General features: G+C 37.8%; 1 protein-coding gene across 4 annotated transcripts in view; it reads left to right on the forward strand.

Moving 5' to 3' along the window:
• INVS (inversin) overlaps positions 1 to 20,478 on the forward strand; it is an 84,239-nt gene that overhangs the window by 60,158 nt on the left and 3,603 nt on the right. For 3 of the 4 annotated variants that reach the window (XM_059855676.1, XM_059855685.1, XM_059855692.1), the window contains 7 exons: positions 321 to 476; positions 1,926 to 2,155; positions 3,154 to 3,260; positions 6,378 to 6,590; positions 13,326 to 13,627; positions 14,929 to 15,736; positions 19,769 to 20,001. In XM_059855676.1, the coding sequence (XP_059711659.1) occupies positions 321 to 476; positions 1,926 to 2,155; positions 3,154 to 3,260; positions 6,378 to 6,590; positions 13,326 to 13,627; positions 14,929 to 15,736; positions 19,769 to 20,001 (2,049 nt within the window). Of the gene's footprint in view, positions 1 to 320; positions 477 to 1,925; positions 2,156 to 3,153; positions 3,261 to 6,377; positions 6,591 to 13,325; positions 13,628 to 14,928; positions 15,737 to 18,432; positions 18,734 to 19,768; positions 20,002 to 20,478 lie in introns of those variants that run through there. The other variant, XM_059855702.1, reaches the window with a different exon arrangement.

Here is a 20,478-nt window from a genome sequence, read left to right on the forward strand (position 1 = left end):
AGTAAATCATGTTATGTTCCCTTAATCAGAAGCTGCTATTCTTCCACAAATCCTGACTATAAGCCAATCTCGGTGGTGTTAAATGTAAAATTTTTATTTGTGCAAGTTAGAAACATGTTTCAGGGCTAATAGTTTTTCTGCTTGTTGCTTGTATGGCAAGAAAGTGTTGTTACATCACCACTTCTTCAGTTTCTTGAGGTTGAAAAGTACTTTTTCTACCAAAACAGTTGTAATTTATTGTTATCTTGACTGTTCTTATTGTGGACCTCTAAAGCTCATGGTATTGTGGTTTCTTTTTCCCTACTACTTTATTCTTCCAGCATTACACGCTGCTGCCCTTTCTGGCCACGTCAGCACAGTGAAACTGCTGCTGGAGCACAAAGCACAGGTAGATGCCCTGGATGTGATGAAACACACGCCGCTCTTCCGAGCCTGTGAGATGGGTCACAAGGAGGTGATTCAAACACTCATCAAAGGTCAGCTCTCAGGGCTTTCCAAACCCGTGCAAGAGTTCTGCTGCTGCTTCCAGTGGGGATGGGAAATAAACAGCTGAGCAAGAGGTGGGGTAGGAAATTGCTTCCCTAAAGCAGGTTTTGTTTGTAAGGTCCCCTTGTGAATCTAAAAGATTATCAGTGTTGTGTAAAAATGGATAGAAGTGTTAAATACAAAACTTCCAAAATTGGGATTGTTCTTTTCAAAGCTCGTTTCTGCTCAAGCCTTTGCAAGTACATTCTAGTCTTTCAAACCAACTCTTCCCCCAGCAAGTCCTTTCTTTCTTTTGTTTTTGTTTGGTTGGTTTATTCACCAGTAAATAAGACCAAATTAAGCTTTCTTCACTTTTGTGAAAAACCATTTTTAGGGTTCTTTGAAGACTTTTTAAGTGAGTTTTTATTTTTTAATGTAAATAGATACCAAAAGTCCTGCATCATTAATATTTTCTTCTGGTTGGTTTTTAAAAACAGTATTTTGTTTGTAGACAGAAATAGGATTTAACAAAGTACACAGTTTTAGATAATTGTAAAATATCTGCTGAAGAGTAAGAAGTACAGTGAAAGAACAGTGGCATCTTAGATGCAAAATTCTGTCATTTTAGCTTCCTAGAAACATCTCCTTCCTGCTTCAGACATTATCCCACCTATGGATAGATGAAGTTTGCAAGTTTTCCATCAACCAGCCTTTCTTAGTGAAAAGTATTCTTCCTTCCATGATCTGCTGGGTATATTTTAATCTCCTGTTAAGCTCTTCCCCCCCGCTCCCTATGCCATTTAGCTTTTGTAGATGGAAGAAGCTTGGCTCTCAGAATGTGAGTTGAGTTTAATTAAATATTTTATGATATAGAGAGTCATTGTTGCTGGTTGGTTCAAATTCTTGTATTTGTGGAGTTTTACTTTTGTACAGAATTTTTACATCTTGCAAGAACATATAGAGACATGAATTATCTGCATAAAAGAGTCTTAGCATGCTTAAATTTAAAAAAATAAACTTATTTTAAAAATTATTATTACATTGTGGATATTTTATCTTGTTTGCTTTAGAGATTTAAAAAGACATTTAATCTGAAATCTAATTTTTAAGAGTTATTTTGTTGTTAAGAAAGAAAAGTTCTACTGAAAATTCCTAGACCTGAAACAAATAAAATAGGTTATTCATAGGCAATTGGTAAGTCTGGATATTCTAAAGCATATTAGAGGATAGTCAGAAGATTTTTTAAAAGGTGGATGCCTGACCTTCTTTGAGGCTATTTCATTCCCAATTAATTTTGATTTAAGTTTTAGGATTTGAGTAACAAAATTGAAGTTGCTTTCTGAAATACTTCTCTGAATTGTCAGTTTATGAAATAAGTTCTAGTTGAACATAAACTCACTCTTTTCTTAGCATTCAACAATATTTTCTTTTTGTGCTCAAAAATGTGTTTGTTTTTACAGGAGGAGCAAGAGTAGATTTGGTTGACCAGGATGGGCATTCACCCCTTCATTGGGCAGCCCTGGGAGGAAATGCTGACGTGTGCCAAATCCTGATAGAAAATAAAATCAACCCTAATGTGCAGGATTATGCAGGTAGAACACCTCTGCAGTGTGCTGCTTATGGAGGCTACATTAACTGCATGGTAGTGTTGCTGGAAAACAATGCAGATCCAAATATTCAGGATAAAGAGGTATGTTGTTCTCCTTCACTGAGGTATATTATTAACTTTAGAACAATCATAAATCACAACATTTTCCTTTTCTTCAAAGTCTTTCTCTTTTCCAGGACATAGAAACATCTGTGCTGCTCTTTGTCATAAAAGGAAATGCATCCTGATGTCATTTCCCCTATTTCCTTCTAAAATCTCAAAAGAAAAGTAGTATTTTAATATGTACCGTGAATTGAAGATTGGTATTTTTCCAGATCACTTTTGGTTTTTCCTTATCGAAGTGTGATCTTATGAGGAGTCATATTAATGATCTGATTTCTTCTATAATTCCTTACTAACAGCTGACATGGGAATGTGATTTTAGTCTGTTCTCCAGAACAGAGAGCGAGAGCAAGTAAGAAAGTAAAAGAGATTGCACAATAACTGCTTCAATTGCTTGTCCTCATTAAGTACCCACACATATAACACTCTTCCAGGTGAAAAAAAAAAAGAACCTGATTGGTTTATTTGTTCTTTTGTGCCATTATTCAGGCAGTAATTGAAATTAGGAGCCAGAATAATTGTGCAACCTATAACAGATTTCTTTGTTACATGACGTAATTTCTCAGAAGTCAGTAGAACCTCGTCAGTCAAAAGAGCTTCACCCAATTTATTGAAATTTTCTGTAGCTATTTATCATAGGGCATAGATGATTCCAGGTAATGGAAATGTGCTTTTCATTATGAGTTCTACAGAGCATGCTGTACATCTTTTGCAAAGAAAGCAACTGTAAGGCTTCTAATGTTGCTTTTCAGCTGTTTTAGGTGAAAAAGCACTGGTGTTGAAATCTTGTTAAAAACAAAAAATCAATTTTTTAAGTGTTGTGTTCTTTTTATTTTAACAAGGAAGTTTATTTAGAAGAACTGTTTGTTCTTCATGTCCAGAAAAGCATTGAATTACACTATGATTTATGACTTTTATTGTGGCGTGGTAGAGTTTGGGGATAATGTTTATTTTTGTTCTGTTCTATTGTTTTACAGGGCAGAACTGCCCTGCACTGGCTCTGTAACAACGGCTACCTTGATGCTATAAAGTTACTGCTGGGCTTTGATGCTTTCCCCAATCACATGGAGAACAGTGAGGAGAGGTACTGCTTGTCTCAAGGTGTTATTTTGTAATTGTGCCGAAGCTCTGCCTTCCCTTTAAATGTTAAATGTTCAGATGCTGCAAGAGAATCCTCATTTTGTATCTCAAAGCAGTGCTGCAGCCCTGGGCTTCGGTGTAAGCAACTTTTCTGATGTGCAAGTTCCCTTCTTTAACTAAGACATTGCAACTTCTATACTTCTGAACCATTTTCTGGAAGTATTTATTCACTCCAGTCTTGTTGGAAATATTAAAGAACTTTCTCATTTATATGGAGTTGATGGCAGACACGTACAAACAATGGATTGAAAAGGCAGTTCTGCTGCTGTTGGAATAGACTGGAATTTTATATTTGATACAAATACAGCAGGAAGAAAGAAAATGGGAGAAATGTAATGTTATGTTTTAAAATGGTGATTACAAAGTACCTGGTGGTTACCTGTATTCTAAAGGCCTGGTTTTAACAAAAAATCTCCTGTAATCATAAAGAGACAGCACATTTGCATCTCTTTTCTTTGTCTTTCATTGACATATAAATAATAGATTTTTAAAAGTGATTTGTGTTGTGGAGTTTGAATTAGTCACCTGACCATGAAGATAATTACTATTAGCAGAAATTTCTAATGCCTTTTTTTAGAGTAGATGACCTCCTCATAATTATAAGATTATGAACAGCATGCCATATAAATTTGAATATTTCAGCATTTTAAATAACTTAAGGCTTTTGCAACCTCATATTTCAATTTGAGACTTCTGTACTTAACCCCATGTTTTAATTGCTTTCTTCCCCTATCATTTTTTCTTTCATTTTCCACTCTAAAGCATTCAGATCTATCTTCCTTTTCTGTTCTTATTTTTTCTTGAGAAACACAAATGAAAGTACAACTAGTTTCTAATTAAGCAGTGTCAAGGCTCTCTTTAGTAATTTTTGATAGAAAATTGAATAAACAGTTTTAATTAAATTACTTTTAATAAGTAAGATTAAAAGCCACAATTTTGCCAGATTGGAAACTGCTGTTATCCTGACTTTGTAGAAATGTATTCATGATGCTCAAATGTCAAGAAAAGACCTTAGCTGTGGTTTATCACAGTTGTTCAGATAGTATATATTTTTGTTTCCCTTCTGGAATTAATATTTCTGTAATGTGTAAATCTAGACTATTCAAAATACATCTAGCAGTATTCCAAATGTCTGCTGATAAGCACTAGTGCATGTGCAGAACAAAAGAGATCCCCAATATTTCTAGATGGATCAATCTTTCAATGTAATTCTCCTAAAATACATATAAAAATGGCATACTTGCATCTTAATAAATATCTACAAACTTTGGGTTATTGTTAAGAGATTGGAAGTTTGGAAAGTGGAAAATCAAGTTGAGTGTTGTAAGAGAGAGGAAAAATAACATCATGGATATGGTTCACCTGTCATTGGATGAAATTGGTTTTTAATCAATAACAATTTCACTATAGGAAAAAAGCTTCCCTTCTTTACTTTCTTAGAGTGTAGTATGAGATACCAGTTAAAATTCAAACAAAGTGGTTGTAACTAAAAGGTTATAGAAAAGATAGAGCTGAGATTGCATCGAGATTTTTAAAGTCTCTGCTTGCTTGCCAGATATGTGATCGAGTGCTAATCTGGAGGGTGTTGGGTTTGTTGTTCTCTGCAAATTTATTTTGTAATCCAGCTTAATGTCCTGGGTGCATCAAGCTGCTGCTTGACCACCTTCATGTTAAATTGCCTATAACAGCTGATGGCTGATGTCTTCATGTGTTTCCCTATGAAGCCAGCTTGATTTAAAAGCTATCTGCTTTAGAGAGAACCAAGGGAAAAGGAAATTTGCATCAGGCTTTGAACTGACACAACAGAGGGGTGTATGTAAGTGTCCAGTCATAAAAACCCCTCTTCAGATTTTAGTGATCTTTCTACTTTCAAAGGTAGCTCGGATGGAGTTAGAGAATCCATGTTTAAAAATATGGATCTTCATGACTGCTAAAGTAAACTTCATAAAGTTTATTTTATTATCTTTTGTGTCTTCAAGGTATTCAAAATTAGGAATACTTTAAAAATGTGTTTTTCTGAAATAACGTTCCTTCTGAAGTTCCCATTTCTGGGTTATCAAAAATCTGTATCTCTTTAAATGCTATCAGCAGCACACCTTGACATCCAAATTTTCATGTTATGTCACTGTCTTTATTCCTGCAGACACTTCAGTTCAGATGCTGTTTATCCTTCCATCAAACCTTTGCTGTGTGGCAGGTCCAATTGTGCTTTCTGTCTGTTTTTCTTTGCTTACCAGCACTGTGTCCCAGCAAGTTACCATCAGCAAGAGCCCTAAATTTCACAATCACATGCACTGACACCTGCTATTGGCTAGTCTTATGTTACATGGTCTTGATTATGGTTTGTGACTGATAATTTTCAGTCACTAAATGTCTTTCCCTGAAGTTTCAGTGCTGGTGAGGGAGATAGATTTTGCTCCTATGTAGACAGTGGGAAATTTGGGAATTATTTTGAAAAAGGCCTAGGTATCTTTGCTACCATTAAAACCCTGAAGCAATTTAATATTTTGAGCACCTGTGTCCATTTGAAAACACTCTTTTAAGTTTTCCTAGTACCTTAAAAAAGATATTATCTTTCTATATGGATCTAATCCTGCTGCTCTGTCAGTCATGGTGTCTTCAGTCAATGTTATAGAAGCTGAGCCAGATTTGACAGTAGCTTTCTAGAACTTAAATGCATATGGAAATAACACTAAAAGATTTTAACTTACTTTTTTTTTTTATATTTCTATATGAAACTTCAGTAACACATTTTAAAGACTGCTTTCCTAAAGCAGTTAATGCTGTGGATGGGGCTTTGGGAGATTTAGTCCAAACACTTCAGGTTCCCCTCCAACCCCTTCCATATTAGGAGGCCAAAATAAGCTTTAAACATAACCACAGTGTGTAGAATTAATAAGGTAGCAAAATAATGCCTAAAATGATGAGAAAAACAGTCTACTGAAACAGTGCTTCATCTGTCTTCATGCTAGAAGTTGCTTTATTATGAACTGAGGGTGAAGAAACATTATAGCTAGAATTCTAGATCGATAGTAATTGTTGTGATTTTTGTTTTTTTTAGATATACTCCACTTGATTATGCCCTGCTTGGTGAACACCACGAAGTGATTCAGTTCATGTTGGAACACGGGGCTCTGTCTATAGCTGCCATCCAGGATATTGCTGCTTTCAAAATTCAGGCTGTCTACAAAGGATACAAAGTTAGAAAGGCTTTTCAAGAAAGGAAGAATCTTTTAATGAAACATGAACAACTGAGAAAAGATGCTGCTGCCAAGTAAGTCTGAGGCTTGAAACCTACTACAGCATATAGACATTTGTTGTAAGTTTGTATTTATCTGTGCATGATTTTATCTGTTGCTCATCAGTTTTTGTTCCTCTTGGTAAAATTAATGAAACTAAAGGAAGCATATAACTTCCATATAGCCACAGACAGATGGAAGTTATTTTCCATATAATCCCAGTTTAAATAACAAACTTTGTATAGTATACCATAGCAAGGGAAAATACCAAAAGCTGAGGAAATAGCATGTTTAGTGTCCATGAATCTTTGCCTGATATTCTGAATGATAAAAGGGCTTGGAAAACATCTCTCACTTTAAGGTAGTGAAAATCATTATTTGCCTATCAAGTCTTGATATCAGTTTTGGACAGAAATTAATTAGTAGTTGAGGAAAAAAAACCAAAAACAAACCAGGGAAAGCCTGGTTTAGTAAGGCTTAGCTAAATGTTTCTCTAGCAACCTGGACTCCTGGTTTCTATTTGCAACTTCATTTTGGGCCTTATTATTCTCTTCACTTACATTTTCTGGTCTTGAATTAGAGAGTTCCTAGGAATTGGTTCTATTGGATTACAGCTAACTAACATGTGCAATTCAAATTGTTGTCAGCAAGATGTATAGATTCTGGCTGAGTTTCAGCCCAATTTGAATGTGGTAATGGTAGCACAGTGGTGAGATTTTAAAATCAGAAGGTACATAAATGATTATCACAATACTTTGCTTCCTTGGAATTTATCCTTAAGATTCTTAGTATGAAATTAGCCTGGTTTCTCTTGAAGAAATCTGAATCTGAAATGAAAAACCATAACAGTCTGAAAAGATTTCTGCATGATTTGGTAGCATTATTTTTATAAAGACAGATCACAAAAAACCCCACAGTATAATTATTGCACCTAGAGGTATTTTTGCTGCATCTGTGTATCACAGACAAATTCATCTGCACTCCACTCTTTATCAAATTTGGTAGTTGATGTTCTGCACAATTGGCCAGTCAGACCTTCACTGGGTTTGATTGCTGCTACTATAAAACAATTATTATTCCCCAGGAAGAACCATAGCTAAAGAAATACCAGATAACTCATCTCTTACTCACATCTCTACATCCTGCAGTTGTAACCTGTAGCTCTCCTACTGTTTGCCTTTTCTGCTGGAATCAGTGCAAGTCAAATCTATGCATGGAGCAGCTGCCTTGGAAAATATTTCTTTTTAGTGTGGAGAGCACTGCTTATTGCTGTGTGGTCACAACTGGCTTTACCAAATGAGGTAGTTTTATCCTTTGTGATGACAGTCATTTTTAGAAGAATCTCTGATCCACCATGTAGAAGATTAAATGGAAAAGAATTGCCTCATGGAAATTTGGGGGTATTTTTATAATAGTTTTCCTTTGTGCGTTTTTGATGTAGTTTTTGAAACTTACTTAGCTGTTGTTGATTTGTTTGAAAACAATAGAAACAAAGTCTGTGTACCAAATACCATAAAAAGAGAATTACAGTACAATTGGAGTGTACAAGCAAATCAGGTTGTCACATAACAAATTTTATTTAATTGCAATTTTATGGTCTGTAATAAACTGAAGGGGACATTATGTTGTCATCATTCTGCGTACCCATCTGTGCATTCCACAGCTGAAATTGGCCAGGGTGCTCCTGCATACAGAATACTATTATCCCTACGGGTGTTTAAAAATCTGGTCTCCAGATAAAAGGAGACATTATGTGTGGATCCAGAATGATGGCGAACTAGACTGAAGACACACACCCTCTCCCCAACTATGTCAGTGTAGATATTTAAATTTGCTTTGTAATGTGTTTCTTTAGAGAGTCTCTCTAAGATAAATCACTCCTAAATCTACTTGGTTTTAGATAGTCTGTTCTTTTTCTGGTGGTTTTTTTGGTGTTTTTTTTAATTTTTGGTGGTTTTGGGGTTTTTTTGGGGGGTTTTTTTGGGGTTTTTTTGCCTTTTTACAGTACAAAAAGTCACCCAGCATCTCATACCTGTATTGTTTTCTGGTAAAATTACATTCACTGTATTTAAAGCCTATGAAATATTTCTATACAAACATATGCTTTCTCCTATGTCAAAGAAATTGTGTTTTATAAAATGAAGTTTTATGAAGGCCAAAACAACATGCACACTATTGTGTCACTGAGCAAGGAGACACACCAGGGGACCTGTGTGGGTAAGCTGGGAATCCTTGACAGAGCTCAGATGTAAAAATGCAGGAGGCAGAATCTGGGACAGCCTACAAAAGCAGAGTGTAAATGCATTACTTGTGCATGTAGATAGTGTCAGAAACACCAAAACTCAAATGGAGTTGAATCTTATAAGAAATGTTCCAGGTTACAAAGTGAGTTTGTGCATCTACATTAATAAAAGTAGTAATACATTAGTAAAAGGCTGAGCAATGAATGGTGCATTTAGTGACAACAGACACAGGTGTGGCAGAAGGACTCAATGCCTTCTGTTTCTCAGTCTGCCAGAAGAAGGTCTCTCAGGCCTCTTTGCTAAGAGAATTGGTTCAAGGTGAAGCAGAACTGGCAGCTGTGAATAAAGATTGAGTCAGTCTTGAGAGAATTCAGCCCAGACAAGTCCATGGCACCAGGTAGGCTGCATCCAAGGGTACAGAAGGAACTAACTGATGCCCTTAAATGGTCACTTTCCAATGTCCTTGAAAGATCACAGAGACCAGGGAGAGTCCCCTGTGATGGGAGGAAAGAAAATGATGCACCCAGCTTCAAAAAGGGAAAAAAAAAAATAATCTGGGAAACTATGGTCTGGTTGGTATTTCTGGTCTCTGGGAAACTTTTAGGCAAAAGTTGGGACAAGTGATTTTGTCTGGAAATAAAGAGAAATTCTTTCACCCTTGGGGCAATCAACCAGTAGAACAACCCAAAGAGGTTGTATGGTCTCTGTCCATAAAGGTTTTCAAGACATAATTGGATAAAAACCTGAGCCACCCAATCTGATCCTGTTTTGAGCAGCCTGTTAGCCTTGCTGACTTCCTGAGATTCCTTCCAGACTTTAAAAAGAGGGTTTTGGTTTACTTTTTGCAAAACCAGGTATTTAAGAAAACAATATTTACATGTTTAAAACATATTCAGAGAAAACTGATTTCCAATGTATTGAATTTTGAAAGGGCTGCAGAATTCATTCCTCATTTGTTCACCTCCCCTTTCAATTTCTCAGGATGAGTTCCTGAATCCATTCTTCTGTTTTTCATTCTGGCCAGTTGAAGGAAACTGATTGAGAATGTGGATGTGAAAGGGAAATGGATGAAAGTGAGTAAGTAGCTCATGATATTTAGGAAGAGAAGAACAGGAAGAAAATAAGCAGTTCAATTAAACAGCCTTCAGTAGATTTAGAAAAATGTTCTCATGCCAAGAGAGTACAAGTAGATTATGAGGTTTTTCAGAAGACTGGTGGTTAGCCCTGCATGCTGAGAAAAGATAGGGGAGTGTGGCAACAGAGAAAATAATGAGCTCTTCAGCAACCTGGAGAAGGAAAGCACATACTGGAAATTTGATGTAATTACTAAAATTGGCAGTAATAAGAACATACAATGATAAAGCTAAACGAGCTGAGGTCCTAAATAAGAACTGACAAAGGATGTGAGGTAGGTATCACAAAAAAACATTGTAAACATACTCATTGGAAAAGGAAGAGTAAAGAAACAGTTGGTCCATGAGAGATGCTAAGTAGACTGAACTGTTCTGTGGGATTTTTTTTTACACTTCAGAAGAAATTACATCAAACCAGCTCAATTTTCTTTTGTGTCTGAATAACAAGTTTTGTGGCCATGGAGAAACAGTAGCTGTCATTCAGACCTGCCTGAATCCTTCATACTTCCTCATGGAAAATTTCTCATTTGCCACCTTTAAACTGGAAGTGTGTATTGATGAGAATTTCATATAAATCCACCATGAATTTGTATTTTCATTTAAGAAGTAAATTTTAATTTGAAAATAGCACCAAGATGCAGAAGATTGTAAACACATTGAAGACTAAATTAGAAATCAGAATGGTGGTAAAATACATACAAGAAACGACTGAGGAAAAAATAGGTACCTAGGTAAGAACTAACAGACTGCTCTACACATTTGGGAAGACCCATCAACATAGGAATACTGGACAGAAAATAACTGTTGTCTTAACATTTTTATTAAGGACTATCAGTTTAAAAGATAGTTATACATCAGAATCTGAACACATCATGAGTCAGTGGTATCATTCTTTTGAAAATAATCCTCATGCTAGATTGTGTAGCAGGAGATGCTGTTTATACAACAGGAAATAGAACTGCTCATAGTCCAGAGAAAGCTCTACCAGTAATATGATCATACCTGGAGATCTATTTTCAGTTGAGATTTTTTAAGTAAGTTTTTGGGGGTTTTTTGCAAGGATAACTTTAAAAGCACTCTCCTTTAAAATATCCTTCAGCGTGTAGATAAAAAAGTTAAGTTTCTATTCTTAACAGAATAGAAAAGGTTGAATTCATTTTAGCAGAATCAAAAATTCAAAACATCTCTGTGTCTTCACAAATGTACGTGTAAGGCTGAAACTGTTCCTTTCCATATGCTAAAGGCTCAGTTTTCATTCTTTCATTTTTGCAACAAAGTACAAGCTTATGACCATTCATGGCAAAATTGTGTTGCATTTACAATGGAAAATGTTGGCCTGACAGCTCTGTTCCACTGTTGAGTTGTAGCTGTCTAACTTGCGAGCTCAGATTTGGATCCTGTTAGGTTTGCCAGAACCTTGAGAATGACTGGGAGCCCTGAAGTTAGAATCCTCTCTACTTCCTTCACTTATTCATGAAACCTAGCCTCTCAAATTGGACAGCAGTAAAACTTGGAAATTTTAATTTCAAAGAGATCCTTCACTGTAATACAAACTGAATTTCTGATTAAATAAAGCAAAACACAAGGGGAGGCTCTTATGTATTCAGGAGCCTATTCAACGAAGCTGTACCGTGACAATTGTGATGATGCTTTATGAATGGGGAGCTTTGAAATCCCTTCCCTTTATTCTTTCTTCAGTTTAATCTGAAAAATTAACACACAGATAAGACCTTTAAAGGCAAAAACAACCCTTTCTGCTTTTTGTTTTCTGGTCGTGTGTCATTTCAATAACTTTACAACTGGCATGTTGCTGAAGTTATTGTTTTGAGTTGATCTGCTCATCAGAGGAGTGCAGGTCACTCCAGCTTGATTGTGTATCACACAGCCCATCTCACACTTCCTTTTCTAATACCCTGAATGGCTGCCTATTCTTGTGAAGCATAGAAAATTACTGTTCTGTGAATAGCAAGATCTGATTTATCAGCTCAAATGGCCCAGTAATGGCAGTGAGATCCATACTGTACACAGTCTCAGCATCCCCCCACAGTCCGGTTGTGGAATGCCAATATTAATGGAAAGCAGCTCCTTTTTTTTCATGCCGGAGGGAATACTGAATCCCAGGCTGCTAGGAGTGTATTTTTTTAGATCAATTAGCAGCTTTTTCAGGTGCAAAGTTCAATCAGCTTCTTCTGCAGAGCATAGCTGATAAGATAGCACTGACAGATAAAGTTAGGGCTTCTGGCTGGCAGCTCGCGCTGCAGTGACACGCGCTGGCAGTGACACCGCTCACAGGAACCGGGGCTGGCGTGCTGCATAACTCACCTGTCACACGCCGTGCTGGGAGGTGATGTGGCAACAGTCTGCACACTGTGTTGGAGCACTGGAAGCAAGTTAAAATACCAGGCAGCTACATGATACGGCATTTACCGCCTGTCCGTTCCAACAGGAAAAGTGTCACTTCATCCAGCAGCCAGGGCTTCATTTATAAAAATGAGTTCAGTGGGAGTAGGTATGTAACATTTGCCGTGTGCTATTGGGTTTATTCTGCTCGGTAGGAGCAAGAATTTAAAAGATGAAGTGCAGTGACAGCCCACTATATTTCAAAATGGGCTGCAAAATTTTATTCAACGGATGCACCTTTCCTAAGTTTGTCCAAAATTCTCTTTTATGGCTACTCCATTAAGAGATGCATGACTTATTTAATTTTAGAAATCCAAATGTTGCCATTGTAATTGGCATACTGTGTGCACACGAGTTTTTAATTCACATCTCATATTATCAGTATTTGTAATTTAAATGACATATAATGCTTCTATTAAATTAATTATCCCCCAATGACAAATACATAGCAGCAAGTTGGTACCAGTAGCTAGTTCAAAGTTGGTTTGTAATTGTCTGTACTAAAACATTTAAGTACGAAAAAATAATTTTCAAAGATGTTGTGTCTTTTGTTAAATTGTTTTGCTTTTCAAATACAGTGCATTGCATTACTACTCACATGAAAACATTGCTCATTAGTAATTACAAACACAGTTAATTAGTGTTGTGATTCTTTTTAAAATTCTGCTTTTAATTTTTGTATATTTATAAACCCCCTAAATTTAGTTATTTTCAGTAAGTGAGTGTTTTAAGATCAGTCAAAACAACTGCAAACTGAATGGGCAGCTGGCTGACAGGGACTTAACCTTCATCAGGCTGTAGCTGCAAGTCAGTTGTTGTTTTGGATCAAGTTAAGACATTTCAGTGCAATATGTGTCCTTTTCTCACCAAAAAAATGTCAAATCAAGGATTTGTTGTGGCAGTGTCAGATTTTTAGAGAGGAGTGTGTTCAAGTTAGATACATGCTCCCAAGATTTAATCTTCAAAATTCTAATGTTATGGGCTGTAATTGCAGGAAACGTGAAGAGGAAAGTAAGAGGAAAGAAGCCAAGCTGCAGAAAGGGGTGCAGAACGTGGAACAAAACAAGTTTCAGGTACAACAGAATCCCACAAATAGGGAGAAGGTGACCAGTGTCCCAAGGTTACCCAGCAAAGCAGCTGACACGCAGAGCAAGAGGCTTCTGTCCCTCAATGCTTCACAGATCCAGCCACGGAGAAACAGCAGAGGTTCACCTAAAGCTGGTCATGACAAAGGGACCCCAAAGGAGAGCTGCCTGTCAGCAGAGCCTCAGAGCGAAGGTCATAAGATCAGGCAAGGTTTGTGATCTTTTTAAATTGTGCTGTTTATCTGCTTTGTCCACTTCTTGGGAGTATTTTATATATAGCACCCATTTTGTCCTTCTGTGATTTCATATTCTTTCATCACTTGGGCAGTTTGTGCAGCAGGGTAGAGTTTGATACAGATTCTTTTACTCTGGGTGAAGTAGTGAAAACCACCAGTACAGTGTCTTACGGTGTCTATAAAAATACCTGGAATATGGGAAAATAATCTGTGGGCAATTGATCTATTAGCTGCACCATTCAGAGAAAAAAAGATTAAAGATATTTGACACATCTGTGGTGCACGTGAAGAATGTAAATGGAGAAATGGTAACTCTGGTTTTTAAGCTGGATTTATCCTCTCACTCAGTCCAACTGGTGTTTGAAAGAATGCTATGCCTTTGTTAGGTATGCATTCTCTTTTTGTTACTGAAGTGATGCCAGGAAAGTTGATGCAACAAGGATCAAATAATGAAGTTGTACAGTCAGTTCTCTTTAGGTGTTTTAATCAATCCTCTTGTGACCAAAACCTTAATGGACTTCCTGGTCATTTTATTGGAATTACATATAAATTTAGACCCTTTGGGTTGTGAAAACTGTGATTCAGTTGCTGGGTGTTTTCTGATCTGGTTTTCAAATGCATTACAAATATAACATAATTTAATCAGGTTTTGGATGATCCAGATTATTGTCTTGAATGACAGTATATCAAAGATCTCTTTCTTTTCTTTTTTTCCCTCCTACCTACCCTGTAACATCCTGTCTGTTGTGTTTCATCCTCTCTGGTCTATTTTTTCATTCTTCTGTTAATTTCAAAGAATGAAAGGTGGATGGAAGATGGAGAATTTTCAGTTTTGCATTCCAGTCTGACTTCCAAGTCACCTTCACCAGAGTGTTTAGAAGTAGTGATCACACAGCAGCGAGGGAGAAATAGGACTTCATAATTTCATTCAGGATGTCAAGGGAAGTACTGAGAAGTCAAGTGCTTTGGGTTTCCTGGGTCAGTGCGTTATCCTGTGCCAGGATACATCGTGGATAGAGCAGGAGTTTTTCAGGCATCTAACTCAAATGTAATGTTAGAAAGAAAACCATTTGTACAACATTAAGCAAATGAAGGTGTTTGGGACTCTACTGTGACAGGCAATCATGTCCTCTTCTAATTCTTCCTGTTTGCATTTTTTTGTTCATTTAAGTGAATCCTAGTCTGCCCCAAAGGTAACTGAGCAAAAAACTCAGAGACATAAATTACATTTTGCTGGGTCAGAGACTGAATTTGTTTTCAATTTCTCTCTCTAAAGATTCACTGAGGAAACACATCAAAAGCAAGTCAAGCTGTGTCCATTTCCACTGTGGCAAAGCAAACGAGGGGACAAAAGTTGAAGTGAAACCTCAGGTTGCAGCTGCTGCGGAGCCGGACAGAGAGAAGCACAAGGAGCACGCTGTCGACACAACGGATGCCTGTGCTCGGAGGAGCAGGAGGCTTTCTGCTTCTGCCTGTAGGGCTGCCAGTGCTGGGGAGAGGCTGAAGGATCCAAGTCAGCCTCCCTCTGGCAAGAGAGACCATGGTGAAGGAAGGGCTGTGTTCTTCTGCGATGTCGGTTGTACCGGCGGAACGGCGCAAAACTCAAAGCTGGGTGAAGCTTCTTCCAAAGGCAAAAGGCACCAGCAGAAACCCAGGAATAAAGAGGTAAATGATAAGAGATGTTCACCAGCTGGTTCTAGTAGACCAGGAAGTGCCAAAACAGTGTTTGTAAGCTCCAGAAATGACAGCCTGCATGCTGTAGAACAAACTGTCAAAGTGGGAAACAATGAAATAGCAAAAAAGGCCTCTTCATTATTGTCTGCTGAGGCAGAGCCTACCAGGACTGTGCCAAGAAACCCAATAGCATGTTCTGCTTCTGATGACGGTTTGAACTTGGAAAAAACAGCCATAACTGGATCCAGAAATGCAGATGATCAATTATGTTCTGTTCCATGGCAAAGTACAAATATTGAACTAATCCCTTTAGAGATTCGAATGCAGATCATAGACAAAGAAAGAAAAAGGAAAGAGCTTTTTCGGAAGAAGAACTACGCTGCCACAGTCATACAGAGGACGTGGAGAAGGTAAGATTCCTGCTTCAGTGGCTAGAGAAGAGTGAGATACGAGTAGATGTAAGTGAAACTAGGCTTGTTGGCAACGTGCTTTATTTTGCTTACAGTGTTGCCAGTGCTAAACGAGGTAGTTAATAATCTTTCTCCACAATAATCTTTCTCCACAAAGGGGAAGTGGGTTCCAGTGGCGTAGAATTACATTAGTAAGTTCATAAAAAGGGCAAGGTAAGTGATGACTTTGATAATCAGAGAAATCATTAAACTTCTATTTCAAGCTTTGATATTTCTTTAGAGAGTGCAAATCAGGATTTGCCTAAACCTGGAGTTCAGTGACATACTTGAAATTGTGCTCTGACCTAACATTTAACCAGATGATCAAACCACAGAATGTTTGGGAGCTTTGAGTGTTCATTGACAAAACTTGCAGGTAGCTTGAATACCTTGATTAAGCAGGAACAACTGCTCTAGAATTCTAGAAGAATGCTTTCCACAGCATTATTCTGCTTTCATAATTGTGTGAATTTCAGCCTCAGAAATGCAGTCATTCTACAAGTACATGCTCCTTAATATTTAATTTCTTATCAAAACAGGCAGGAAGAGTATGTAAGAGAAGTATATAATATGCAAATTATTCTTGGTTTTATTTAAACTTTCTTTGATTTTACCGGATGCAGAAAACTATAAATTGCATGTGTTTACTAATATTCTTTACAGGTCTCTCACTAGTTTAACAATTTCTCTGAGGCATTCGGAGTGGAAGATTTCCATGGCCATGGCAGAGTTGATCTTTAAAAATCCCTTCCTACCCAAACCACTCTGTGGTTCTGTGATTCCATGCCATATTCCTCTGAACTGTGAGGCAAAGCAGCCACTTTTTCTCCCAGGGTTGCACCACATCTGCTCCTTCTGCTGCTTGCTCTTGGCCTTCTTTTCTGATTTAGTTCCCAAGTTCTTGTCTTGTGGGTTCCAATCACTTAGATACCGAAAGCTAAAGGAAGCCAGGAGAAGGTAAGGAGATCATATCTGCCAGTGATGCTGCTGCTGGGGCTTTCTCTCAACACCAGTTTAAAATCCTCTATTAGAGAGGGGCAGGCACTTGCTGTGGCTCTAAGACAGAGCAGAACCACGTGTAGTGAGTGCTTGTGCACATTTCCCCACAAGAGCTGGGACCCAAAGCCATGCATTAAGCTGCCTTACCTGCACAGAAATCTGCATTCCATTCACACTACAGATTTTGGATAGGCCTTTCCAAACTGTGCACCTGCTGAAGCAGGGATGGTGTGTGTTCTCTCCCAGAAGTGCATGTGCTTACTAACCCTTTGTTTTATGGCTATTGTGGGGATTAAAGATTGTTTAAGTTACATTTGTTATTTAAATAAAAGTAAATATCTTTGTTCTGTTTGCAAGAACTCATAGAACACTAACAAAGATCATAAATTCTGCAAGGTTGCAGGAGACATTACTTGGGCAGCTCTTCCACAGTCCTGTGTTTGCTTTTCTTCCAAACTTGCACATGGTAAATAGCATGTACTAGTAGACAGCAGTAAAATTATATGATGTTATTGTGTAATTCTGCATTAGAAATGTGTAGAAGTACATGCTTGAGTTCTGGAATTTCTCTAAATTAGAACTAAATGCATTTGCCTCACTCTGCAAATTTTATAGTCTTGATTTACGTATTGAAAGCAAACACAACAGGAGAGTGGTACTGGTCTACTTAAGTGTATTATACTTGCTGTTCTCAGGAGAATGTTTCAATTCCCAAATCTGTAAACTTTATAAATGTATTCCTCAAAAGTGTATATTCTAAGGTGTGTGGCTTGCCAAAGGTTAATTGCTTATCCTGCTCAGTGAGGCTTACACATTCTGTGTCTGTTCTCTCTCCTGGGGGGCACCAGGGCCTGTACCATGCTCCAGGGCCCACAGAAGCTGGAATAAGTTGGTTGCTGTCACTGTTGTTCTCCCTCTGGAGTCAAGCTGTATTTTTAAAGTATATTATTGCTGTGTGCATACTTTGGCCAGCAGTGGTTTTTAAGATTAGAGCTTCTGAAACAAGGAGTGAGAATACCACTTGCCAGCTTTGTTGTTCTGCACGTGGATATTCCACTTTTCTTTTATGTGCAGTAGTTTGGTTGACTAAGGGTCAGGTGTATTGTAAGGCACCATGTCAGATTCATGTTGTATCAAACTTGGTCCCATTCTCCTTTTTTCCCACTAGGATCAGAATGATCTGTTATGAGAGAGCTGAATTAAAACAATATAGAGCACGTGCTCTACAGAGAACTGCCTACATCTTTCAGTGTCAGAACCTCACAGTCATTTTCTTGTTGCTAAAAACTACCAGAAGCTCTCTGCAAACTTGAAATCACAGCTGGGTGCAAAGGTGCAGTGACTGTGAATGGGTCATTTCACATATCAGCAAAGGCATCTGGCAGTAATTACTGAATTCCAAGAGAGTAGCTTAGTATTCTTTTCTGCTCCAGTATAAAACAGTTCCCCAATTGTTTTTTCTGCAGTTCAGTATTCACTTAACCCATCCTTAGCTCAAGTTATGTTACCAAGTCACTGCAACTGTGCTCTCTTCACTTTCTTTTCCTCTCTTACCCTGTGGAAAAGTTAAAAGTGGCATATTATTTAAAAAGACCGGATCTTTTTTCCCTCTGATAATACTCCTGTTCTGAATTCATACCATGCTTCACAACTTGCAGGCCCTGACAAGATGCAGTTGCTGCCTGCATTTATGTACTTCAATGAGCTGCATAACAGTACATGCCTGAATTCTGAAGCTCCACTAAATTAAGATTAAATACATTTGTCTCACCCAGCAAATTTCACAGAGGTAATTTACTAAGCTTATTGGAAGTTTAAAATTATTTGGACTGTAATGGAGCATATCATCTCCCTTTGGCATTCTATTGTGCTTTTATGTACTCATTTTTTGTATATGGCTGCTGCTTTGTTTGAATTATGTAGTTCATTGGCTTAGAAAATATATTTAAACAATTTGTATTTGGCTTGTTGTCTTTTTTTTTAATTTAGAACTTGTTGCAGAGGGAGCAACAGAAAAATCACCACTTCCTCTCTCCTTCCTCCTTTGCTTTACCAGGGCATCCAGCAGAAGCCTTTTTGAATGCCAGAGGGGATGATGATCAATGTGTTTTGGCCTGTTACCAAACACTTATAATTAATATTTTACAAGTGTTACTCAATGCTCATGTGTGACAGGTTTGCACTGGGAGGATTCAGAGTTAATTGCTAAGCCAGTTAATTGACTTGTGAGTGTGAAACGCCGATATCCGATTGAACACTTGCGTCTGATTCCAGCGGGAAAAAACCCCAAACAGCTCCCTGCTGCCAGTGCCATTTGCCACCAGAGTGTGAGGGACACATAATCTGCTGCTGCCACTCACAGAGGGATGTGACTGTGTGTAAGATCAAAGCTGCTGGGGCAAGGTTGGGTCAGAAGACAGGGAGCCTTTCAAGGGAAGGGGAAAAACACCGATTGCTGAAAACAAGGCGAGGGGAGCATCTTCAGAGGGGGGGTGGAGAGCAGCTCAGCTTTCTGCAGAGGCGATGTGCAGTGGAACCCACAGGAGGCAGATTTGGTTTGTCTCTTGCACAGATTGACTGAGGACATGGGGTACTAAGGCAGATGAGAAAGTTTGGTGTTACTAAGCTGTGAATAAAGTGAAAATGAGGAAGCGGTACTGATTATACTGTTACCATAAATATTTATAGTTTTGTCTTCTGATGATTTTCTATTTATGAAGCAGCTGATCAGCTGATGTTGAAGCACTGTAACTTTTGATACCTGTAATGCCAGATCTTTACTAACTGTGTGAAATAATGGATGCATCCAAAATTGACCCCAACTCCTACTTTTTCTTCTGAGCAAACATTTCTCATCCAAGTGACTTAGCACATCAGTGGGAGTTCTGTTTTCCCAGTTACTCATGTAATCTACCATGTGAACTGATGCGTGGAAAGCACGGAAGTTAAAACAGGTCACCTAAAACAAGTGCTCTTCTCTTTTCTGCTCTCTAGTTACCAGCTAAGACAGGAGTTGTTTCAGCTCCTTAGTGCTAAGCGGCACTGCAAGGAAGATGAAGACAAATGGAGACAAGAGGCAGCTGCCTTCCTCATTCAGGTTGCTTGGAAGAAGCAGCTGAACCATAGCCCTCTGAAATCAGTTCCTTCATGTAAAAATCTGAAATCTGTAAACAAAACCAACTCAGCCATAAAAACCAGCAAGCAGTCCATCCTAAAGCAGATATATGGTAATCTTCTTTTCAGTATAATTTATTTGTGTAACTATGCTTTTATTTTTATAACAGAATGTATTCATCTATGCACTTCTTCCCTAATTGTTAAGAATTTCAACTATTTATAAAAATTAGTCTCAGGTGTTCTGGGCAACTGTATTTCTGTTTCAGGTTAAATAAACCAAACAACTCAGTGCAGTGATTTAAAATGGCTGCTGTTAAAGCTGTTTGAATCCCCACACAGCATTGTTTTAGCACAGGTCTTGAGCAATCAAATAATTCCGTTGCCAGAGCTGCTCACATATATCAATGTGGAAAGAGAACAGAGTAGTTAAGCTGGGGATAGCTGGCTGCATCCATGCAGAGTGGCTGTCTGGATCATGGTTTGGTTTTTTAAAGCATTGTTTTAAACTTTTTGTTTGTTTTGTACTGTTTTAAAAATATTTTCATACGAAGAATATGTTCCATGTTGATAACTTTTCTGTATGAAGA

Source organism: Haemorhous mexicanus, chromosome 1 (assembly GCF_027477595.1).
Source record: "Haemorhous mexicanus isolate bHaeMex1 chromosome 1, bHaeMex1.pri, whole genome shotgun sequence".
Lineage (NCBI taxonomy): Eukaryota > Metazoa > Chordata > Aves > Passeriformes > Fringillidae > Haemorhous > Haemorhous mexicanus.